We start from the raw sequence: 20153 nt of genomic DNA on the forward strand, positions 1-20153 counted from the left end.
CCTTATTCATGGTTTCCTTGCGTATAAAGGTGGTGGAATTATTAGGGAATTAAGTCAAGGTTAGAATATGCCGTATCTGTAGACACACCTCCCCCACACCTTAATTTATTTGATCTCCACCCCAAACGACTAGTGGGTGAATAGCATGCTATTCTCAGAATACGCATGGAGAGAAAAGTGCATAAAAAGGGAATTACATTTCATTTACAACCGCTTAACCCGGGTCAGAATTCCACCCATACTGGATTTGAGGGATGACTTAAATTCATTGTGGGAAAAAGTGTATTTAATTATGAGTATCATATTTTTGGTTTGACTCCAATTGAAGGAACTTTCTTATGCCATGCTAACTTAATTCTCCATGCAAAGTTGGCGATAAAGCATTTTTCTAGGACTTTACTGATTGACACCAGCCAGTGCTATTATGAGCAGTTGGAACCAGTTGGAAGATGGTGTAAACATAAACTACTTTTGAAGAGTAGCATGAAATGCTCTTCCCTAGGGGAAAAGGGCATTTTCAAATGAGGTCAAGGAAAATATATTTCAGGAAATGTAATCAGCTTCCAGTAAGAACACTTTAATAGTGTTGTTGTAAATGGTGTTTGCCCTCTCCACATAATCCTCATTCCTTGCAGCAGCCATGACCTCAAGCACTTGTCTGGAACAGAAAGGTAAAGGAGGGACTGATATATATAAAACAAAAGATATCCTGAACAACAACCATACATTCAGTTATCACAGGGTTAATCAAATCAATGCAGCTGGTAATGCTCAGATTAGCATGAATGAATGAATAAATCTAGTTTGAGTCATCACTATAACATATTGCATGCCAGGGTTCCCCAATTTTATTTGGCCCCCAAACTTTTCTGAACCAAAAAAATAGGTATTTCGTTTTTTACATTTTCATTTTTGAACATAAGACTGTACAAACACCAGGAAATCAGCTCCAAGTGATTTTAATTTAGAACATCTGTTCCCAATTATTCCCACGCATAATAGAGACATGGTCGTGTACAAATGTACGTTGTGTGCTTCTTGCCTTCAATTTGACATCTTATTTTTAATTATGTTGATTGAATTGAGTTAATTAAGTTGTTATTTTACCTGAAATGCACAAGGACCTCTACCCCGACAATTAATCCACACATTAAACGGCCAACCGAATCGTTTCTAGTCATCTCTCCTCCTTCCAGCCTTTTTCATCGTTTAATTTATATGGTGATAGATCGCATCTAAACTTTCATTGTATTACCACGACTACCGGCAAAACAGTTTGATTTACAGTTTGACTTTCAGTCACCCACGTAGGTATAACCAATGAGGAGATGGCACGTGAGTACCTGCTTCTATAAACCAATGAGGAGATGGGAGAGGCAGGCCTTTCAGCGCGATCTGCGTCGGAAATAGGCCATTTTTAGCCCTTGGCGTGTCAGACGCTCGTTGGCGCGCGCGAGCAGTGTGGGTGCAATAATTGAATAACATGGATTTCTAAATTTATTTTGCGACGCTCGCGCATGCGACGTGTCCGGCCTGGTCAGCAAATGCCAAATCGCAGACATCCAATGTCCCACAATCCTTCTCACCGCCGAAGGTGACAGCAGACAGTTTAAAAATTATAGTGACAGGGGACATAAAAAATGGCCACTGCTTACCTTACTCACAATCAAAAAGTCTTGAGGCACTTAAAATCATGGTGTATTTTTAGGTAAACCGAAGTTGTCGTCGTTGGGATGATGTTCAATGCTCGTATCGACTGCATGGAACCAACTAGAACCTAATTTACGAGACGTCCCCGTTTTCCGGGAACAGTCCCCGGCTGGGGCCGTCCCCGGAAATGTCCCCGTTTTTAACTGTGCGTTAAAAACAGACCTCATTGTGAAATATTTTACTTGGCAAGAAAGACCGGGCAGCAGAGCCTACCGGTGACGTCTCAATCGCATTGTGTTTGTTTTGTCCAGCAGAGGGGGCTGCTCGCTATAGCATCTTCATTCACCCTTCTACTAACTACGTGCTCGAGAAAGTTTTAGAGAAAACTGCTGTGGAAAACTCGTCCAGAAGCTAGCAAGTGTCAAGTGAATCCACAACATCACCACACACGTCTTTTCAAGCCAGGCAAATTACACTCGTTTGAGATACTAGCTAGTGATGTTATAATGTCACAATTTATTATATAGATAGATGATCTGCTCTAGAAGGTTTTATACGGGTTATGCTAGCTAACGTTAGCTATGTATACTAGGTTAGCTAGCTACTGTTATGGTTGCTAGGTTAAAAAAAACGTTCACATGTAAACATTCAGTGGACGGGCTATTTTGAAAATATGATATTAAATGAATGCACAATTAATTACGAGAATATTGTTTGTAGATTACAATTTTAATGGTTTGGCATTATAATAAGTACTGTGAAAATATATTTAGAAATGTTCATGGATAACATTAGCAGTGGAGAGGAAGGAGAGTGGAGATAGGAGGAAAGGTAAGGATATGGTTACAGAGCCTGCCAATGTATTATTCCAAACAATGTTTTTAAGATGAAATACAAAAATGAGGCAAGTAATGGGAATCTGTTAACCAAAATATTTTATCTAATAGTATGCTATTTATTAATACAGATTGGAGAGGAAGGAGAAGGAAAAATTAAGGGAGTAAAAAGATTGAAGCAAGGAGAGTGTAGAAGAGTGAGGTGGAAAGGTGAAGAGAAGGAAGACGAGTGAAGAAAAGAGGAGACGGATCAGGAAGACGATTGGAGGAGAAGAAAAAGTTGAGAGTAAGAAGAGTGACACAAGGAGAGTGAAGAAGAGCAGACAGAGGAGGTACAATGACTCTTTCCAAGAAACGGAAATGCACTCATGAAAAACATGAGAATTTCCATTTATACGCTCAGGTCAAGACGATAGAATGGTTCACTGCACCCTTTGTAATTCCTCTCTTTCAATTGGCAGCCGGAGAAGAACGGCAGTGTAAAGTCATCCCAAAATGTAACCTGGAAAACATTCTTCTCTGCCGACAACAAATACCAACTTTGGAGGACTGAATAGGCTGGGGAGGATCAATGTTCATACCAAAGTTAAAAATGCTCTGCAGCGGGAGGTGATTGGCTTAGGTTGTCCTGCCCACATCATTCATAACACGGCCAGAACAGCTTTGGATATGATGTTGAGTACCTGCTCACAAAGATATTTGGATATGTTCATATTTTCACTGTCAGAGTAGAGAGACTGAAAGCCTTTTGTGAGTTTGTTGGCCAGGAGTACCATAACATTTTAGGACACAGCAATGTTCGCTGGCTGTCCATGCTCCCTGCTCTAGAAAGAGTGCTGAAAATGTATGTGCCATTGAAATCCTTTTTTCTTTCTGAAGACAAATGCCCTGTTGTCCTGCGAACAATGTTCGAAGAACCACTGACTGAACTTTGGCTGGCCTTTGTCCATGGAAATCTGACCGTATTCAGTGGCACAATCAAGATGCTTGAAGGCCAGGACCACTGTGCGGTGGAGTCAGCTACAATTCGGAGAAACGTTGAGGCAAAATTGACTGCAAGACGTGATGACAACTTCAATCCAGTTTGTCAGAGGACTTCTGAGAGCTAGAGGAAAATGGAGCCATGTCTAAAGAGAGCTTTCTCAAAACATCCCAATTGTTCTTCACTATGGCTGTGAACTACTTGCAAGCATGGGGAAAGCACACAGATAATCTAAAAGATTTACATCGTCTCCTTTTAAAAAGGCAACCTCAGCGTGAAGAGATCCAGAAGGCAGCAGGCACACTGCAGGAAAAATACCCCAATGTGACCATCAATGAGGAGGCCTTGTGTGACGAGGTTACTGGCCTGCAAGAGTTCCTAAAGGGGGGATCGCTTGAAGAATGGAAAACGTCTGAGACACCGCTTAGTCAGAGATGGAGCGCGGTGGTTACCCACTTCAAAGAGAACGACATCCCACACCCTAACCTGGCTAGATTAGCGTCTGTTGACATGTGCTGGAAGTAATGCACCAGTCGAGAGAGTGTTCTCCCAAATAAATGCTCTATGGACAGCAGCAAGAAATAGGTTCACTGTTCCTACCATCAAGCCATGCTTATTGTGAAGACAAACTTCAACCTCCCCTGCCAGGAGTTCATGGAGAAGCTGGCCAAAGACAGAGCAATCCTGATGAAAATGCATTCTTCTGAGAAATATACATATTAGGTTGGTATAAGTATATTATGTAGTTACCAATCTCATCAGCATCTTATTTCTTTATTACATTGTAAAGCATTTCACATAGACTATTGTCTGTTTTTCTGCTCTTAGTCTTCCCAGACTACCAGGACCACTGAATGGCTGTTCAGATCGGACACTTCTGTGTTGTCTGTAGTGTTTCTCTAATATAGTTGTTTTCTCTATCACAGTGTGCCTGTTAGACTAAATACACGAAACCGGAATTGTCCCCTTTTTTTTATTTCATAGATGATAACATTGGATATTTTAATTATATATTGACCGCCGAACTGGAAATGTCCCAGGTTTTCATTTCAGAAATCTGGTCACCTTAACCTAACTACAATAGCTAACTAGGTAGGTCACCCTCTGTTTTCCTGTGTGATTAATGTTACACTCGCTGACATGCTATCCAGCTGCTGGACAAACAAAAGTAGCTAGCTAGTCGTAGGCCAACTATCTGTTCAAATCGGTGCTCTGTAACGGTACTCTTGATAGTGTGTCTAACGTTAGTATACACAACTGACTGAGTGTAGTAGCCTGTTATTGTTGACACTAACCGCGGTACTACCCTTACTTATTTGGTTTACAGAGATAAAAAACGCTTCTACGCGAGATTGTGAAGGGCACGCTTCGACAAGGCCAGGGATGAGAAGGACATGGTCAAAGCCACTATGATGCAGGAGAGAAGGAAATCTGGTCTAACCAACACCCGCAGCCTTACCTCTTCCCTGACTCTCCAGGAGGAACTTCCTATGAAAGATATGAAATGTACAAGGTAGCTAACTAAATTAGGATGTCCATTATACGTTGCGGATACATACAACTGATTCTCAAATATACCCCCAGCATGTTATTGCACCAACCTCGTGAAAGTGACAGGCACGTTTTAATTTTTGTCAAAAACAACTTTATATTGAAGGAGTGCCTTTGATTGGACGGCCTGCACATGCGCAGTTCGGTGCGAGAGACCGTTAGACCCGAGGATGTGTTTGTGTAAATTAGTTTGCTAGCCAACGTCCCCATGACATTGCCTACCAGCGTGAACTGGGATTTCTGTTGGAGAAGTAGTGTCTGTGTTCTTCATACGGTACGATCTTTGCTTATACTTTAAAAAAAATCAAGTAAGGTCTTCACAAGTGCCTAGTATAGTACCATACTATGATTTCTGCCAAAGGTCTGGACCTTATGGCACAGGAGGTAGTGTGCTTGCTCTAATTACTGGGCTGCTGATTCAATCCTCTTTGCTGTTGACCCTCAAATGCTACAATAGTGAAGCCATGCATTGTCTGTTTCTGATTTCTTGTATTGTTTTTGCAGGTCCCTGAATGGTGTCTAGATCACTGGCATCCCTCAGACGGCCATGTATCCTACTTTGCCAAGAGGGAGCAGTGGAAGAACCTGCGAGAACAGAGCTGGGACAGAGAGGTAGGTCAGGCTACAGTCCTTTTTCCATAAACGGAATTCTGTCCATTCTTATTCTTGTTCTTGTGAAAGTAACATTTTCTGTGCTAAACCAAGCATCAAAGTTAAATAATGCATGGTTTGATGTTCACAATTTTTAAAAACATTTACATTTTAGTCATTTAGCAGAAGCTCTTATACAGCGGGACTTAGTGCATTCATATATCTTTGTATATGGTGACAAGTACACTCACCAACAACCTACATCCTCCAAAAAGGGCCTGAGTGGGAAGTCTGGGAACATTTTGATTTTATGCAATGTTCTTTCAAGGCATAATCAGGCTCTTGGCATATTTTCTTTTGAAGTTCTTCAATTACTCCCTTCCTGTTGGATTAGAAATATGACAGATTAACAATGTTCATATTATTGAAATAACCCAATGAATCAATTGAGTATACTCACGTCAGATTGCCTTATTAATCAATCTACATGAATTGTTGAAATTTGCACTGTTGGTGGTGTCATCTCGTTCAGGTCCAGGAGCTGCAGGGAGTGACCCCTGCCATTGCGCCCAAGTCGGAGGCCCTACCCCCAGTCCGCAAGAACTGCGACCTGCCCCCTCTGTGGTGGCAGTACGTCACCTGCCCCAGGGAGCGCCCCGTCTTTGAGCCCCCGGATGACACTACCTGGTGATAACAGCACATGGCAGCTCACCACAGTACCTTCTACCACACAACAGAATGCAGATTCACCTCCTTGTGAATTACTGTCCCTCTGTAAAGATATTGATATAATGGAATAGTTTTGGAAGAGGTTGCAGTAAGCTTTGTCAAAAGGTATTCCACCCTGCCTGAATTGACAGTAATTATTTGGTTGTATAAGCAGGTGACTTTCAAATGTACTGTAGCTGTTATTTTCCCTGTACAAGGACATCTGTTTAAATAAATTAGTATAATTATTGGGAAATGCTTGATGTCTCTTTATGCATTGTGGCGTATCTTGAGCAAGTGATACCGATTTTATGATCTCCATTCATTTTCAGGAAATCGTACGACAACAAATAAGACATTTAGAAAGCAGAAAATCACAAACACTTTTAGAACCTTTTTCAACAGACTTACATTCTGCTACATCTTTATTTTTAGCTGAAACAACTGTTACATAGAAAATAGGAGACAGAATTCAGGAACTGAACAATTATCTTAGAACGCCAGTGGCACAGAAAGAGGTCAACTCTGTCCAAATATGTCTCTAGGTCAACAACAGACTTGCAAGGCTAGAGTACTAAAGTGTATGTCAATCTATCCCAATCTGCGTCCCAATGCTCCTTCCTTTCATTGCCTCTTTTCCCTCGTGTCAATGAACTTCAAGATGAACAGTTTACATCATATATATGACAGGTAAAAGTAATAAGTAGACCAAGACCTCTTGCATCTGGCCATGAAGGAAAGGAAACTGTTGCAGACCATTGGGACAACACCTTGTATTTACAAGGAGTGAGTCTTTTACCATGACCAAAAACAAACATATTACTTTTTTTAACCATTTAGCAACGTATCGCTACATCAACGGGGGAACTACAGTATATTACATGGACTATCAGACCATTGTATAGAATAATTGAGTCAGGGGCTATACAGGATTTTTAGCATATTGTTGCATCGGCCACACTTTAGTTTCCCCTGTTACCTATCTTTAGTTTCCCCTGTCTTGAATGGAATAATAGTCAGGCTTCAGTCGTTATGCAGAAAGTCCAACTGCTCTTAAATGGGGGAAATGTGTTGGGATAAATAGGTTCAGTATAAAAACGAGCTTTGACACTTAAGAGTAAAAAATGTAAAATAACATGCATTACTCTATTTAGTTTAATGGGTTGTCTTGAAATTATGTTTGACAATACCCCTGTGCTACAGCTTACACACCACTAACTAAAGTATGGCGTTCGTGAAAAATAGTGGGAAAAATAACGTTTTGGATGTCTACACATTAGGCCATGTCATCTTGTGAAATACTTTAGGTAGTCGCAAAAGTGAATTCTGACTTCATTCAGCTGACGGTGCTGAACACAAGCTAACACAAACTCGACTTTGTAACCTTTCCAACTCTTTTTTTTTTTTACATTTACTAATACGATTAGTTTATTGTGATCGAATGAGTTGTAGTTACCAGTGATCACCACTAGAATAGCTTTCACAGAGTACTAGTATTTTCACAGCAGGACGAGCACTTTTTACGTTTTCCATTTACATTTGCGTATGAATCCTCTGTATGACATTTAGCACAGCATCACTTATATTGAAATAAATGATCAATCTCTCCGTAATGGGAACTTTCTTCTCTAATTATAGAGAAAAACATGAAATTAAAGACATTCTATAGCCACCAATCAATGAGTGCTTCCACTGACACCTGAGTTGCATTCAAGGTAGAAACCTGTGCAACATATTACTATTGACAAATGATGTCACACCCGTTGACAACCACTGAGTAGATTAAGGATTGCAGGTCCTTGTGTCCTTTGTTGACTAAGAAGCTTCCTATTGATAGTGGGATGTATTTAAACGTATTTGTTCTCATTCTTTTTGGAGTCTAATTTATTGGTGTGCAATTAATTGCGGTAGAACATGCACATTTATACATTTGTCATTGGTAATAGAAAATAGCAAATATTTGATCTATTACAGAAAAGTAAAATACCGCTTTCCATTGTGGTTATTTTCTTATGTACTCCTTTTCTGCACACAATCTTACCTTTTGTATGTATTTTTATCTCCATGAATGTTTGTTGTTGTTGCTATACCTTCTATGTGTTTTCACAGAAATTATTAATCCTATTCAGTAAAATAAAGTCATTTAAGTTAATTCAGCTCGAAGCCTTTTGGCACCTTTCATGACAATGTACAGGCAAAAGGAGAAAGTACTAAGAGGAGCATCAAACGCAAAACATACAAACGCATCAAAATATAAATATGTACATACAAATAAAATATTTGATATTTTTCGTCATTTGAAAATAGTCAAAGCAGTTGTCAGTCCGTTCCCTCCTCCCTTCCTTTCGTGCATATTTTCACGCATCCAGACTTCCACCCTTTTCTTAAACCTATAGGGTGAAGACACTGAGTTACTGTATGTAGGTGATTCAATCTGCTACATTGAGCGGAAGCCCGACCTCGCACTCTCACACTATTCGCGGCGCTGACCGGTCGTTGGACATAGTCTTCTTCAGCTTGACCCCTCGCCGTATGGCCAAGAGCACATCTTCCCCCTCACCGCAGCCAGGCTCCTCCTCCTGAACCTCCGGCAGGGCCTCACGGTCCCACTCTGACAACCTGCTACCAGGCTGAGGTGGGGGAGTGGGTGGATCGGAGGAGGCCTGAGCATCCCAGGGTGCCTTGGGAGACACCAAGCCGTTGTCCCCCGCTGAAGAGAGTGGGCTCAGCGGTCCCCCTCCCTCGCTCTCTCCTCTGAAGAACAACCCGGGGTGCTCGGGAACAGTGGGCGTCTTGACAGGGATCATGGGGGGCTTGATGGGGATGGGGCCCAGACCCAGGCCTCCGGAGGAACGCCGCAGGTTGGGCTTGGAGGAGGGCGTGCGGCGGATGGTAGCCACCCCGGGGGTGACAATACTGCCGGGGGAGGGGGCTGTGGGGGGGATGCCCGCTGTGGAGGCTGGCCGCTTGGCCTGGAACATGCGGCGATAGGACTGGCTGATGTCACTGTTGCGGGGGATGGTGGAGAACTTGTTGAAGTCGGGCTGGTCCGTCTCCTGGTCGCCACCCACGGAGAAGTAGTCATAGTCGGACACTGGTGAGATGATATGAGGATCATTGTCACTTACACTTTTAACATGCAGTACACTTCAAATGCACATTTTTCCTCTGTATAGACGCTGATAACAAAATGCCATTAGACAGAGGTTCAGATCCTGAAGTCAAAACATGACTATTACCTACTATTGCTCACTATAATTCAAAGTGAGTGGATCCCTATCAAATATCCCATACATTGACTTTATACTGTATATATTAAGAACTGATGTTGATTACCCCTAACATACACACTACAGTACCTTGTGAGGGTATGGTGTCCTCAGAGCAGCAGGGTGTGGTGTTCTGGGTGCTGTAGCCACTGGAGCACTGCAGGGAGTCCCTGCTGGAGTGCTGGATATCCAGCTGCAACCCGCGGGCCAGAGCCAGGGCCAGCTCCTCATGGGCCTCCGCCTCCTCCTGCTGACACACATACATTAAGACATATAGCTTATACATGCAATATGGGCCCTATTCAGACTTGAGATAAGTTGCCTTAAAATAACAATTCCGCCACTTTTCAACCTCATGTTCATAACACCATACCACTGTCTACATGTCTGAAAACAGCGTGTTTCTATGATCTGTGGTTAAAAAGTTTAACTTTTAATGATGTCATCGGATATAACTTTTTAACTTCAAACTTAGAAATATGCCATTTTCACATATGTAGACAATGGTATTTTGCAGGAGATAACAGACTTTAAAAAAATATATATATATATATATAGTAATAATTTAAATGATGTACAGTAAGTCCATTTTTTATTGACTTAAGTCCATGTTAAATCTACTACTCATGTCAGAATTAAACCCTAAATAAATTCACAAAACAGCAAGCATACAGCAATATACAGTGCATTCGGAAAGTATTCAGAGCCCTTGACTTATCCACATTTTGTTCGGTTACAGCCTTATTAGAGCATGTCAGAGCAAAAACCGAGACAGGATTGTGTCGAGGCACAGACCTGTCGAAGGGTATCAAAAAATGTCTGCAGCAATGAAGGTCCCCAAGAACAGTGGCTCCATCATTCTTAAATGGAAGAAGTTTGTAACCACCAAGACTCTTCCTACAGCTGGCCGCCCAGCCAAACTGAGCAATCGGGGGAAAGGGCCTTGGTCAGGGAGGTGACCAAGAACCCATTGGTCACTCTGACAGACCTCCAGAGTTCTTCTGTGGAGATGGGAGAACCTTCCAGAAGGACAACCGTCTCTGCAGCACTCCACCAATCAGGCTGTCATGTTAGAGTGGCCAGACATAAGCCACTCCTCAGTAAAAGGCACATGACAGCCCGCTTTGAGTTTGCCAAAAGGCACCTAAATACTCTCAGACCATGAGAAACAAGATTGAACTCTTTGGCCTGAATGCCAAGCGTCATCTCTGAAGGATTCTAAAAATGTTTTGCTGCAAATTTAAATGTATATAAAAACTAAAAATATATATTTTTTAATATTTTGAGTTTCTAGTCATGAAGACTATGCAGCCTAATCAAGCACTTTATAGCTACTGTTTACAGGCCTCCTGGGCCGTATACGGCGTTCCCTGAATTTCTACCGGACCTTGTAGTCATGGCAGATAATATTATAATTTTTGGTGACTATCCACATGGAGAAGTTCACAGACCCACTCCAAAAGGCTTTCTGAGCTATCATTGACTCAGTGGGTTTTGTCCAACGTGTCTCCAGACCTATGCATTGCCACAGTCATACCCAGGATCTGGTTCTATCCCCTGGAATAAAAACTGTGGATCTAAATGTTTTTCCTCACAATCCTGGACTATTGGAACACCATTTTATTATGTTTGCAATCACAACAAGTAATCTGCTCAGACCCCAACCAAGGATTATCAAAAGCCGCGTTATAAATTCTCAGACAACCCAAAGTTTCCTAGATGCCCTTCCAGACTCCCTCCACCTACCCAAGGACGTTGGAGTACAGAAATCTGTTAACCACCTGAGGATCTAAATTGAACCTTGCGTAATACCCAAGATGTAGTCGCACCTCTAAAAACCAAAAACATTTGTCACAAGAAATTATCTCCCTACCTAGCTCCCTACCCGAGCCCTGAAGCAAGCTTCCAGAACATTGGAATGGAAATGGCGCTCCACCAAACTGGAAGTCTTCCGACTAGCTTGGAAAGACAGTACCTTGCAATATCGAAAAGCCCTCACTGCTGCTCGATCAGCCTACTTTCCTAACCTGATTGAGGATTATAAAAACAATCCAACATTGCAAAGCTAACTAAAAAGCAGCATTCCCCAAGAGAGGATGGTCTTCACTTCAGCAGTGATGAAGTCATGAACTTCTTTGACGAAAAGATCCTGATCATTACAAAGCAAAAATCAGGACCTAAAATCAACAGACACTACCATCCCTACGGTGAAGCATGGTGGTGGCAGCATCATGCTGTGGGGATGTTTTACAGCGGCAGGGACTGGGAGACTAGTCAGGATCGAGGGAAAGATGAACGGAGCACAGAGTACAGAGAAATCATTGATGAAAACCTGCTCCAGAACGCTAAAGACCTCAGACTCGGGGCGAAGGTTCACCTTCCAAAAGGACAATGACACTAAGCACACAGCCAAGACGATGCAGGTGTGGCATTGGGACAAGTCTCTGAATGTCCTTGAGTGGCCCAACCAGAGCCCGGACTTGAAACCGATCAAACATCTCTGGAGAGACCTGAAAATAGCTGCGCAGCGACTCTTCCCATCCAACCTGACAGAGCTTGAGAAGATTTGTAGAGAAGAATGGGAGCAACTCTCAAAATACAGGTGTGCCAAGCTTGTAGCTTCATACCAAAGAAGACTCAAGGCTGTAATCGCTGCCAAATATGCTTCAACAAAGTACTGAGTAAAGGGTATGAATACTTATGTAAATGTGATATATCTATGTTTTATTTTTAATACATTTGCAAAAATGTCTAAAAATCTGTTTTTGCTTTGTCATTATGGAGTATTGTGTGTAAATTGATGAGGGAAAAAAACTATATAATACATTTTAGAATAAGGCTGTAATGCAACAAAATGTGGAAAAAGCAAACTCTCTCCAGATGTTCAGTGAGGATCTCTGAATGATCCAATGTTGACCTAAATGACTAATGATGATAAATACAATCCACCTGTGTGTAATCAAGTCTCCGTATAAATGCACCTGCACTGTGATAGTCTCAGAGGTCCGTTAAAAGCGCAGAGAGCATCATGAAGAACAAGGAACACACCAGGCAGGTCCGAGATACTGTTGTGAAGAAGTTTAAAGCCGGATTTGGATACAAAAAGATTTCCCAAGCTTTAAACATCCCAAGGAGCACTGTGCAAGCGATAATATTGAAATGGAAGGAGTATCAGACCACTGCAAATCTACCAAGACCTGGCCGTCCCTCTAAACTTTCAGCTCATACAAGGAGAAGACTGATCAGAGATGCAGCCAAGAGGCCCATGATCACTCTGGATGAACTGCAGAGATCTACAGCTGAGGTGGGAGACTCTGTCCATAGGACAACAATCAGTTGTATTTTGCACAAATCTGGCCTTTATGGAAGAGTGGCAAGAAGAAAGCCATTTCTTAAAGATATCCATAAAAAGTGTTGTTTAAAGTTTGCCACAAGCCACCTGGGAGACACACCAAACATGTGCTCTGGTCAGATGGTGCTCTGGTCAGATGAAACCAAAATTGAACTTTTTGGCAACAATGCAAAACGTTATGTTTGGCGTAAAAGCAACACAGCTGAACACACCATCCCCACTGTCAAACATGGTGGTGGCAGCATCATGGTTTGAGCCTGCTTTTCTTCAGCAGGGACAGGGAAGATGGTTAAAATTGATGGGAAGATGGATGGAGCCAAATACAGGACCATTCTGGAAGAAAACCTGATGGAGTCTGCAAAAGACCTGAGACTGGGACGGAGATTTGTCTTCCAACAAGACAATGATCCAAAACATCAAGCAAAATCTACAATGGAATGGTTCAAAAATAAACATATCCAGGTGTTAGAATGGCCAAATCAAAGTCCAGACCTGAATCCAATCGAGAATCTGTGGAAAGAACTGAAAACTGCTGTTCACAAATGCTCTCCATCCAACCTCACTGAGCTCGAGCTGTTTTGCAAGGAGGAATGGGAAAAAATGTCTGTCTCTCGATGTGCAAAACTGATAGAGACATACCCCAAGCGACTTACAGCTGTGATCGCAGCAAAAGGTGGCGCTACAAAGTATTAACTTAAGGGGGCTGAATAATTTTGCACGGCCAATTTTTCAGTTTTTGATTTGTTAAAAAAGTTTGAAATATCCAATAATTGTCGTTCCACTTCATGATTGTGTCCCACTTGTTGTTGATTCTTCACAAAAAAATACAGTTTTATATCTTTATGTTTGAAGCCTGAAATGTGGCAAAAGGTCGCAAAGTTCAAGGGGGCCGAATACTTTCGCAGGGCACTGTATTTGACATGTATAGAGCCCAGGTCTGTTGTACAATATAAACACATACATCGCATTCTAATGAAACATGGTCATATATACTGTACAGCTCTACATTTGGGGTATTGGTATTAGTATCCACATGTATCTGAAATTATGGGTGTAGCTATATCTTTGTATATTTTACCTTGGCTGTTGTGACTGCGTTGGTTCCCTTGGCTCTCTGGGGCTCGTCCCCTGGTGTGGTGGCCTGGGGGCTGCTGGGATTTGGAGTCTCCCTCTTCTCCTTGGTCCTCCTCAGGGTGTTCACCATGGGCTGGTCATAGGGCCCTGGCTTGGCCCAGTCCTGCACAACACAGAAAGACAAAGCTCTTGAGCAAAGCCTACAAAGAATAGCTCTGCTCTGTTGTGTTCATTAAGCAGGAAACTGAAGAAAAAGGACAAACTGATTGTATAGCATTCATGCCTTTATGAATGACATATGACTTTATGCTGCATGACTGACTCCACATATAAATACTAGCATAATGTTACCAGAGTGTTTGCAATCTCTCTGTGATTCGAAACGTGTATCAGTGTCTGATCACCCACAGGGGAGACTGGAAGAGGAGAAAAAGAAGGAGAAAGAGGAGGCGGTTGATGACAGAATGGACGCACCTTCCAGGTGGGGACCTTGGAGGAGGGGATCATGCCCGGACCCAGGGCGCAATAGGGGGGGTAGTCCACCAGGAGGGCAGAACCTGGTCTCGACCATGCCCACACGGGGGAGGTGGGAGAGTAGGAGGGCGAGGCGAGGGGGGTGGAGGGGGAGGATGGAGGGAGGTCGGGGTAGACCTCCTGCATGCCCCCGCCTGACAGATAGAGGGCGGTGGATGGCCCGTGATGTTGATGATCGTGCCCGTTTGACAGCTGAATGTGAATGGAGGACAAAGTGACACAACAATGAGAAATGATAATTCAAAGGGGCGGCTGCTGGGAATTAAACAATAAGGTGAAAATAATGCACACGTCTGAAATCAGATGGAATCTAATTATAATATCAAATCATGGTAGCAGACACCTGTGTCACGTTCAGTAGGCACATTTTGAACCCAAGTGAAATGGAGAAGGTAGGCTACTACCTGAACTTAACCAATAAGAATGCTCCCGTGTTTAAGGCCGACTGAACATGATCCTGTTGTCTATGTGACAGGAATGAGGGAGGTTTGATCAACCAGCAAAACAGTGTACTTTATAATACTGCTCATGTATAGGGGAGTATGTACATATCTGAGTGTCTAAGCGTGTGTGTGTGTTCACCTGTTCCACCCTAGTGCTGGAGCAGGTCTCCTTAGAGGAGGCAGGTGAGGAGGAGGACGAGGAGGAGGAGCAGCTGCCCTCACTGACAGGCTGGCAAGTCTCAGAGGCAGCCGAGGATGAAGAGCCAGAGGTCTACAGTAAAGCCGTGCAGCAGGACAGAGAGGGACACACACACACACACAAATATATAAAGAAGCAGTTCAAAACAGACCGGCCACGAAGAGACGCGTAAAAAAGACAAGATGCACAGACGGAAGGACAGAGAAAAAAAGAACAGAAGAAAAACGTTATGGATTTGCAACCTCGACAAGAAGGAAAACATATCATACTGTATCATATAAAAACTATAAGCACTACAGCAAAGCATGAAAGTTCTGCATATAAGTGTGACTTGTTACACACTAAACGGCTAACAATATGCAGATGCAGAGATTACTATTATTAATAAAGTCCATTGTATAGTCATAGGTGCTTAGCAATGTTCCCTCCAAGCTGAGCACAGTAGCGCCGAGACTCCCGAGCAGCTTCCCCAGGACTGCTGCACAGGAGAGAAGCACGTGACTGAACTTCACAGAACTTTTCCCCTGTTAGTTAACACTATCAACGGTTCCCTTTACTATGGCAATTGTGATCGAATGAACGCAATATTTGCCACTTTCAATAAAACATACCGAAACAAAACAAACTATGCAAGAGATGTTGTAGGCAGAACACATCGGAGTAGGATTCTATTACATTGACAGCATAAGCTATCAGAGCTGCAGTAGACCTATATGCAAATAGACCATTGCCACACAGTTGAAGTCGGAAGTTTACATACACTTAGGTTGGAGTCATTAACACTCGTTTTTCAACCACTCCACAAATTTCTTGTTAACAAACTACAGTTTTGGCTAGTCGGTTAGGACATCTACTTTGTGCATGACACAAGTAATTATTCCAACAATTGTTTACAGACAGATTATTTTACTTATAATTCACTGTATGACAATTCCAGTGGAAGTTTACATACACTAAGTTGCTGGAGGAAACAGGTACAAAATTATCTATATCCACAGTAAAACAAGTCCTGTATCAAAATAACCTGAAAGTCCGCTCAGCAAGGAAGAAGCCACTGCTCCAAAACCACCATAAAAAAGCCAGACTACGGTTTGCAACTGCACATGGGGACAAAGATCCAACTTTTTGGAGAAATGTCCTCTGGTCTGATGAAACAAAAATAGAACTGTTTGGCCATAATGACCATCGTTATGTTTGGAGGAAAAAGGGGAGGCTTGCAAGCCAAAGAACACCATCCCATCCGTGAAGCACAGGGGTGGCAGCATCATGTTGTGCGGGTGATTTGCTGCAGGAGGGATTTTTCAAAATGTTATGGGATGCATTTTCTCCATTGTTTTTGATGGCAGGCCACTCTGATAGGCCTACATTATAATAAAATAGCCACAGTATTCGACTTGGCCACTGTTTAAACTGTCACTTAAAACAACAACTGCGCTTTTCAGCCATTAAAAGCCTTACACATAGCACAGCATTTTAATGGTAATTAGATCTACATAGGGCATTGTTTGAGTTGAGCAGCTACAAAGCAGGCATATCTCCAGCCACCTGAGACCACACAAGCCTGACCTAACACTGTAGTTGTCATACAGGTATACAGTACATTGACTAAACAGTGACTAAACACACTTTGTGTGTGTGTGTGTGTGTGTGTGTGTGTGTGTGTGTGTGTGTGTGTGTGTGTGTGTGTGTAATCAATCAGACCCAGCTGTCTGTTGGGCTAGCTCCCAGCTGCTCACCCCTGTGGCTCTACTGGTCTAATGTAATGTAATGGGGGTGTGACTGAGGATGACTCATCGAGATCTATCTGCACAGTCTCCCACAGCGACGCCATCACTGCTGTCTCTAATGATCCCCGTTACCTAGCAACCTGGGAGGATTCTCTCTGACCAGTAACAAAGCCCAGGTGGAGAGAGTGAAGTGTCGGTTGGAATACAATGTCTCTGTTACCGTCTGTGTGTGTGTGCATATGTTTTAGTTCATATGTTACTTCTTCAGAGTGAGTTTAGGGTTTCTGTAATATGTCTGTTTGAGGGGTGTAGATAAAGCAGTCATAACATCAAAAGTAGGGTCGACCACACCCCCATTCACATCGACGGGGCTGAAGTGGAACGGGTCGAGAGTTTCAAGTTCCTTGGTGTCCACCTCACCAACAAACTATCATGGTCCAAAAACACCAAGAAAGTTGTGAAGAGCGCATGACAACGCCTATTCCCCCATGGTTACTTTACCCCTACCTACATGAACAGATTACCTCGACTAACCAGTACCCCCTGTATATAACCTCGTTATTGTTATTTTATTGTGTTACTTAAATAAATAAAACATGTAATGAGTAAATCTTTTCTTTACTCTATTTCTTGCATTGTTGGTTAACCTTTTTGGGATAGGGGGCAGCATTTTCACTTTTGGATGAATAGCGGGCCCTGAGTGAACTGCCTCCTACTCTGTCCCAGATGCTAATATATGCATGTTATTATTAGTATTGGATAGAAAACACTCTGAAGTTTCTAAAACTGTTTGAATGATGTCTGTGAATATAACAGAACTCATATGGCAGGTGAAAACCTGAGAAAAATCCAACCAGGAAGTGGGACATCTGAGGTTTGTAGTTTTTCAAAGCTTGGCCTACCGAATACACATTGAGATATGGATAAAGTTGCACTTCCTACGGCTTCCACTAGATGTCAACCGTCTTTAGAAACTTGAATGAGGATTCTACTATAAAGGAGGTGCTCATGAGACCTTTTTGAGTCAGTGGTCTGGCAGAGAGCCTTGGTCTCATGACGCGCGCTCCCGACAAGAGTTACCTCTCGTTCCAGTGCTTTTCTGAAGACAAAGGAATTCTCCGGCTGGAACATTATTGATGTTTTATGTTTAACACATCCTAAAGATTGATTCCATACATCATTTGACATGTTTCTAAAGGACTGTAATGGAACATTTCAAGTTTTTGTCTGGACGAAGTGCCTGCGCATCATGAAGATGGATTACTGGTCTGAACACGCTAACAACAAGTGACTATTTGGACATAAATGATGGAACTTTATGGAACAAATCAGTCATTTATTGTCGAACTGGGATTCCTGGGAGTGCATTCTGATGAAGATCATCAAAGGTAAGTGAATATTTATGGTGTTGTTTCTAACTTTGTTGACTCCAAAATGGCGGATATTCCTCTGGCTGTTTTGGGTTCTGAGCGCCGTTCTCAGATTATGCTTTTTCCGTAATGTTTTTTTTAAATCTGACACAGCGGTTGCATTAAGGAGAAGTCTATCTTTAATTCTGTGAATAACACTTGTATCTTTTATCAATGTTTATTATGAGTATTTCTGCAAAATCACCAGATGTTTTGGAATCAAAACATTACTGCACGTAAGTCGCCAATGTAAACTGATATTTTTTTATATAAATATGCACATTATCGAACAAAACATACATGTATTATGTAACATGATGTCCTATGAGTGTCATCTGATGAAGATCATCAAAGGTTAGTGATTCATTTTATCTATATTTCTGCTTTTTGTGACTTCTATCTTTGGCTGGGAAAATGGATGTGTGTTTTTTCGACTTGGCTATGACCTAACATAATCATATGTTGTGCTTTTGCTGTAAAGCATTTTTTAAATCAGACACGATGGGTAGATTAACAAGATGTTTATCTTTCATTTGCTGTATTGGACTTGTTAATGTGTGAAAGTTACATATTTCTGAAAAATATTTTTGAATTTCGCGCACTGCCTTTTCAGCGGAATGTTGTCGAGGGGTTCCGCCCTAGAAAGGTTAAGGGCTTGTAAGTAAGCTTTTCACGGTATGTTCTACACCTGTAGACAAATACAATTTGATTTGATTTGAATATGACCAGAGCCATAATTATTGTCACCATAAGTTCCTGTTCTCAGGCTCGTCTCTCTGTAGTACCTGTGGGTTGGTGTCAGAGGGCATGGGCGAGGGAGACTTGGACTGATAGGCATCCTGGGAGATGAAGCCAGAGTCATGGGAGGAGACACTGGAGAGGCGGGCGGGGCCTTGCTGAGGGAGGGCGGAGCTCCGGTAGCGGTAGTGGGAGGTGGGGGAGTGGCAGTGAGAGCCGCTGGAGCGAGAGTCGCTGCTGTTGACGCTGTTCAGACTACTGCGAGAGATGAGGAGAGAACACAGTCATTTGGTTACTACGGATATTGGTAACTGGTTCTCAACTGTCTTAACTAAGTAAATAGATAAATAAATATTGAGTCAAAACAATATTTACGGCTTTCCGATTTTTTATCGGTTTACAAACCAGCTAAAATGTATCCAACCTTCCAGGAGAGCCAATGGTTTTCTACTGAAAGACTGTTACTAGGCACATTGCAAACAGCTACCGTTTGAATATATTACAGCACCAGTCACAAGCAGAGGTTGCTAACAAGCTTGCCTGGGAAACAAATTGGATGGTCTCTCTGGCCCTAGTGCCTCACACAACAGGCCACCTCGAAAATCATTGATCATTAACTCGTTCATTTCGGAGAGGCCACTGCGGCCTCACATTTGTAAACATCCCAATTATGGCAATAATGCCAAAGCTTCAGTTCCAGCTCCGATCCTTCAGATGACGGAGGAGGACTGATGCTAGGCTGATGCGTCACTCCCAGTCACTACTATCAGCGGAGAGGTTTTTGGTGTAGTGGTGATTATTAGGCATGCTCACTAACCTGCACATGCTGGACTTCCTGGATGCTATGGTGCTGGGGGAGGAAGGAGGGGTATGGTAGGACCAGCTGCTCTCAGATCCCTTCAGGTCCAGAATGACCTGGGAGGAAGAACGTCACAACAAGACAATTTTTAAACCAGACATCTTGTAAAAAAAAAAGCAATTGGCAGCCCTATTTCTACAGGGAAATAGAGGTATTTACCAATGCACCTCCAATCATGTGAATCAGTAACACAGGAACACTTACAGATATCCAGAACACGAGTGTAACATG

General features: G+C 42.4%; 2 protein-coding genes across 6 annotated transcripts in view; one reads left to right on the top strand and one right to left on the bottom strand.

Moving 5' to 3' along the window:
• The first annotated feature begins 1408 nt into the window (after positions 1–1408).
• On the top strand, positions 1409–6574 carry LOC110488315 (NADH dehydrogenase [ubiquinone] 1 beta subcomplex subunit 9). The gene is given in 5 exon segments (XM_021560512.2): positions 1409–1708; positions 4796–4881; positions 4884–4981; positions 5524–5631; positions 6143–6574. Coding segments are annotated over 5 exon segments (519 nt in total). The 5' UTR covers positions 1409–1640; the 3' UTR covers positions 6302–6574.
• Positions 6575–6708: 134 nt separating this feature from the next.
• The window catches only part of LOC110488314 (protein MTSS 1), a 59820-nt gene continuing 46375 nt past the window's right edge, over positions 6709–20153 (bottom strand). For 2 of the 5 annotated variants that reach the window (XM_036970919.1, XM_036970917.1), the window contains 7 exons: positions 19881–19978; positions 19111–19321; positions 15130–15261; positions 14488–14739; positions 14018–14176; positions 9678–9837; positions 6709–9412 (listed from right to left, as the gene is read on the bottom strand). In XM_036970919.1, coding sequence (XP_036826814.1) covers positions 8787–9412; positions 9678–9837; positions 14018–14176; positions 14488–14739; positions 15130–15261; positions 19111–19321; positions 19881–19978 — 1638 coding nt within the window. In that variant the 3' untranslated portion in view covers positions 6709–8786. The remainder of the gene's footprint in view (positions 9413–9677; positions 9838–14017; positions 14177–14487; positions 14740–15129; positions 15262–19110; positions 19322–19880; positions 19979–20153) is intronic. The other 3 variants (XM_036970918.1, XM_036970920.1, XM_036970921.1) reach the window with 3 other exon arrangements.

This window comes from Oncorhynchus mykiss, chromosome 32 (assembly GCF_013265735.2).
Source record: "Oncorhynchus mykiss isolate Arlee chromosome 32, USDA_OmykA_1.1, whole genome shotgun sequence".
NCBI lineage: Eukaryota > Metazoa > Chordata > Actinopteri > Salmoniformes > Salmonidae > Oncorhynchus > Oncorhynchus mykiss.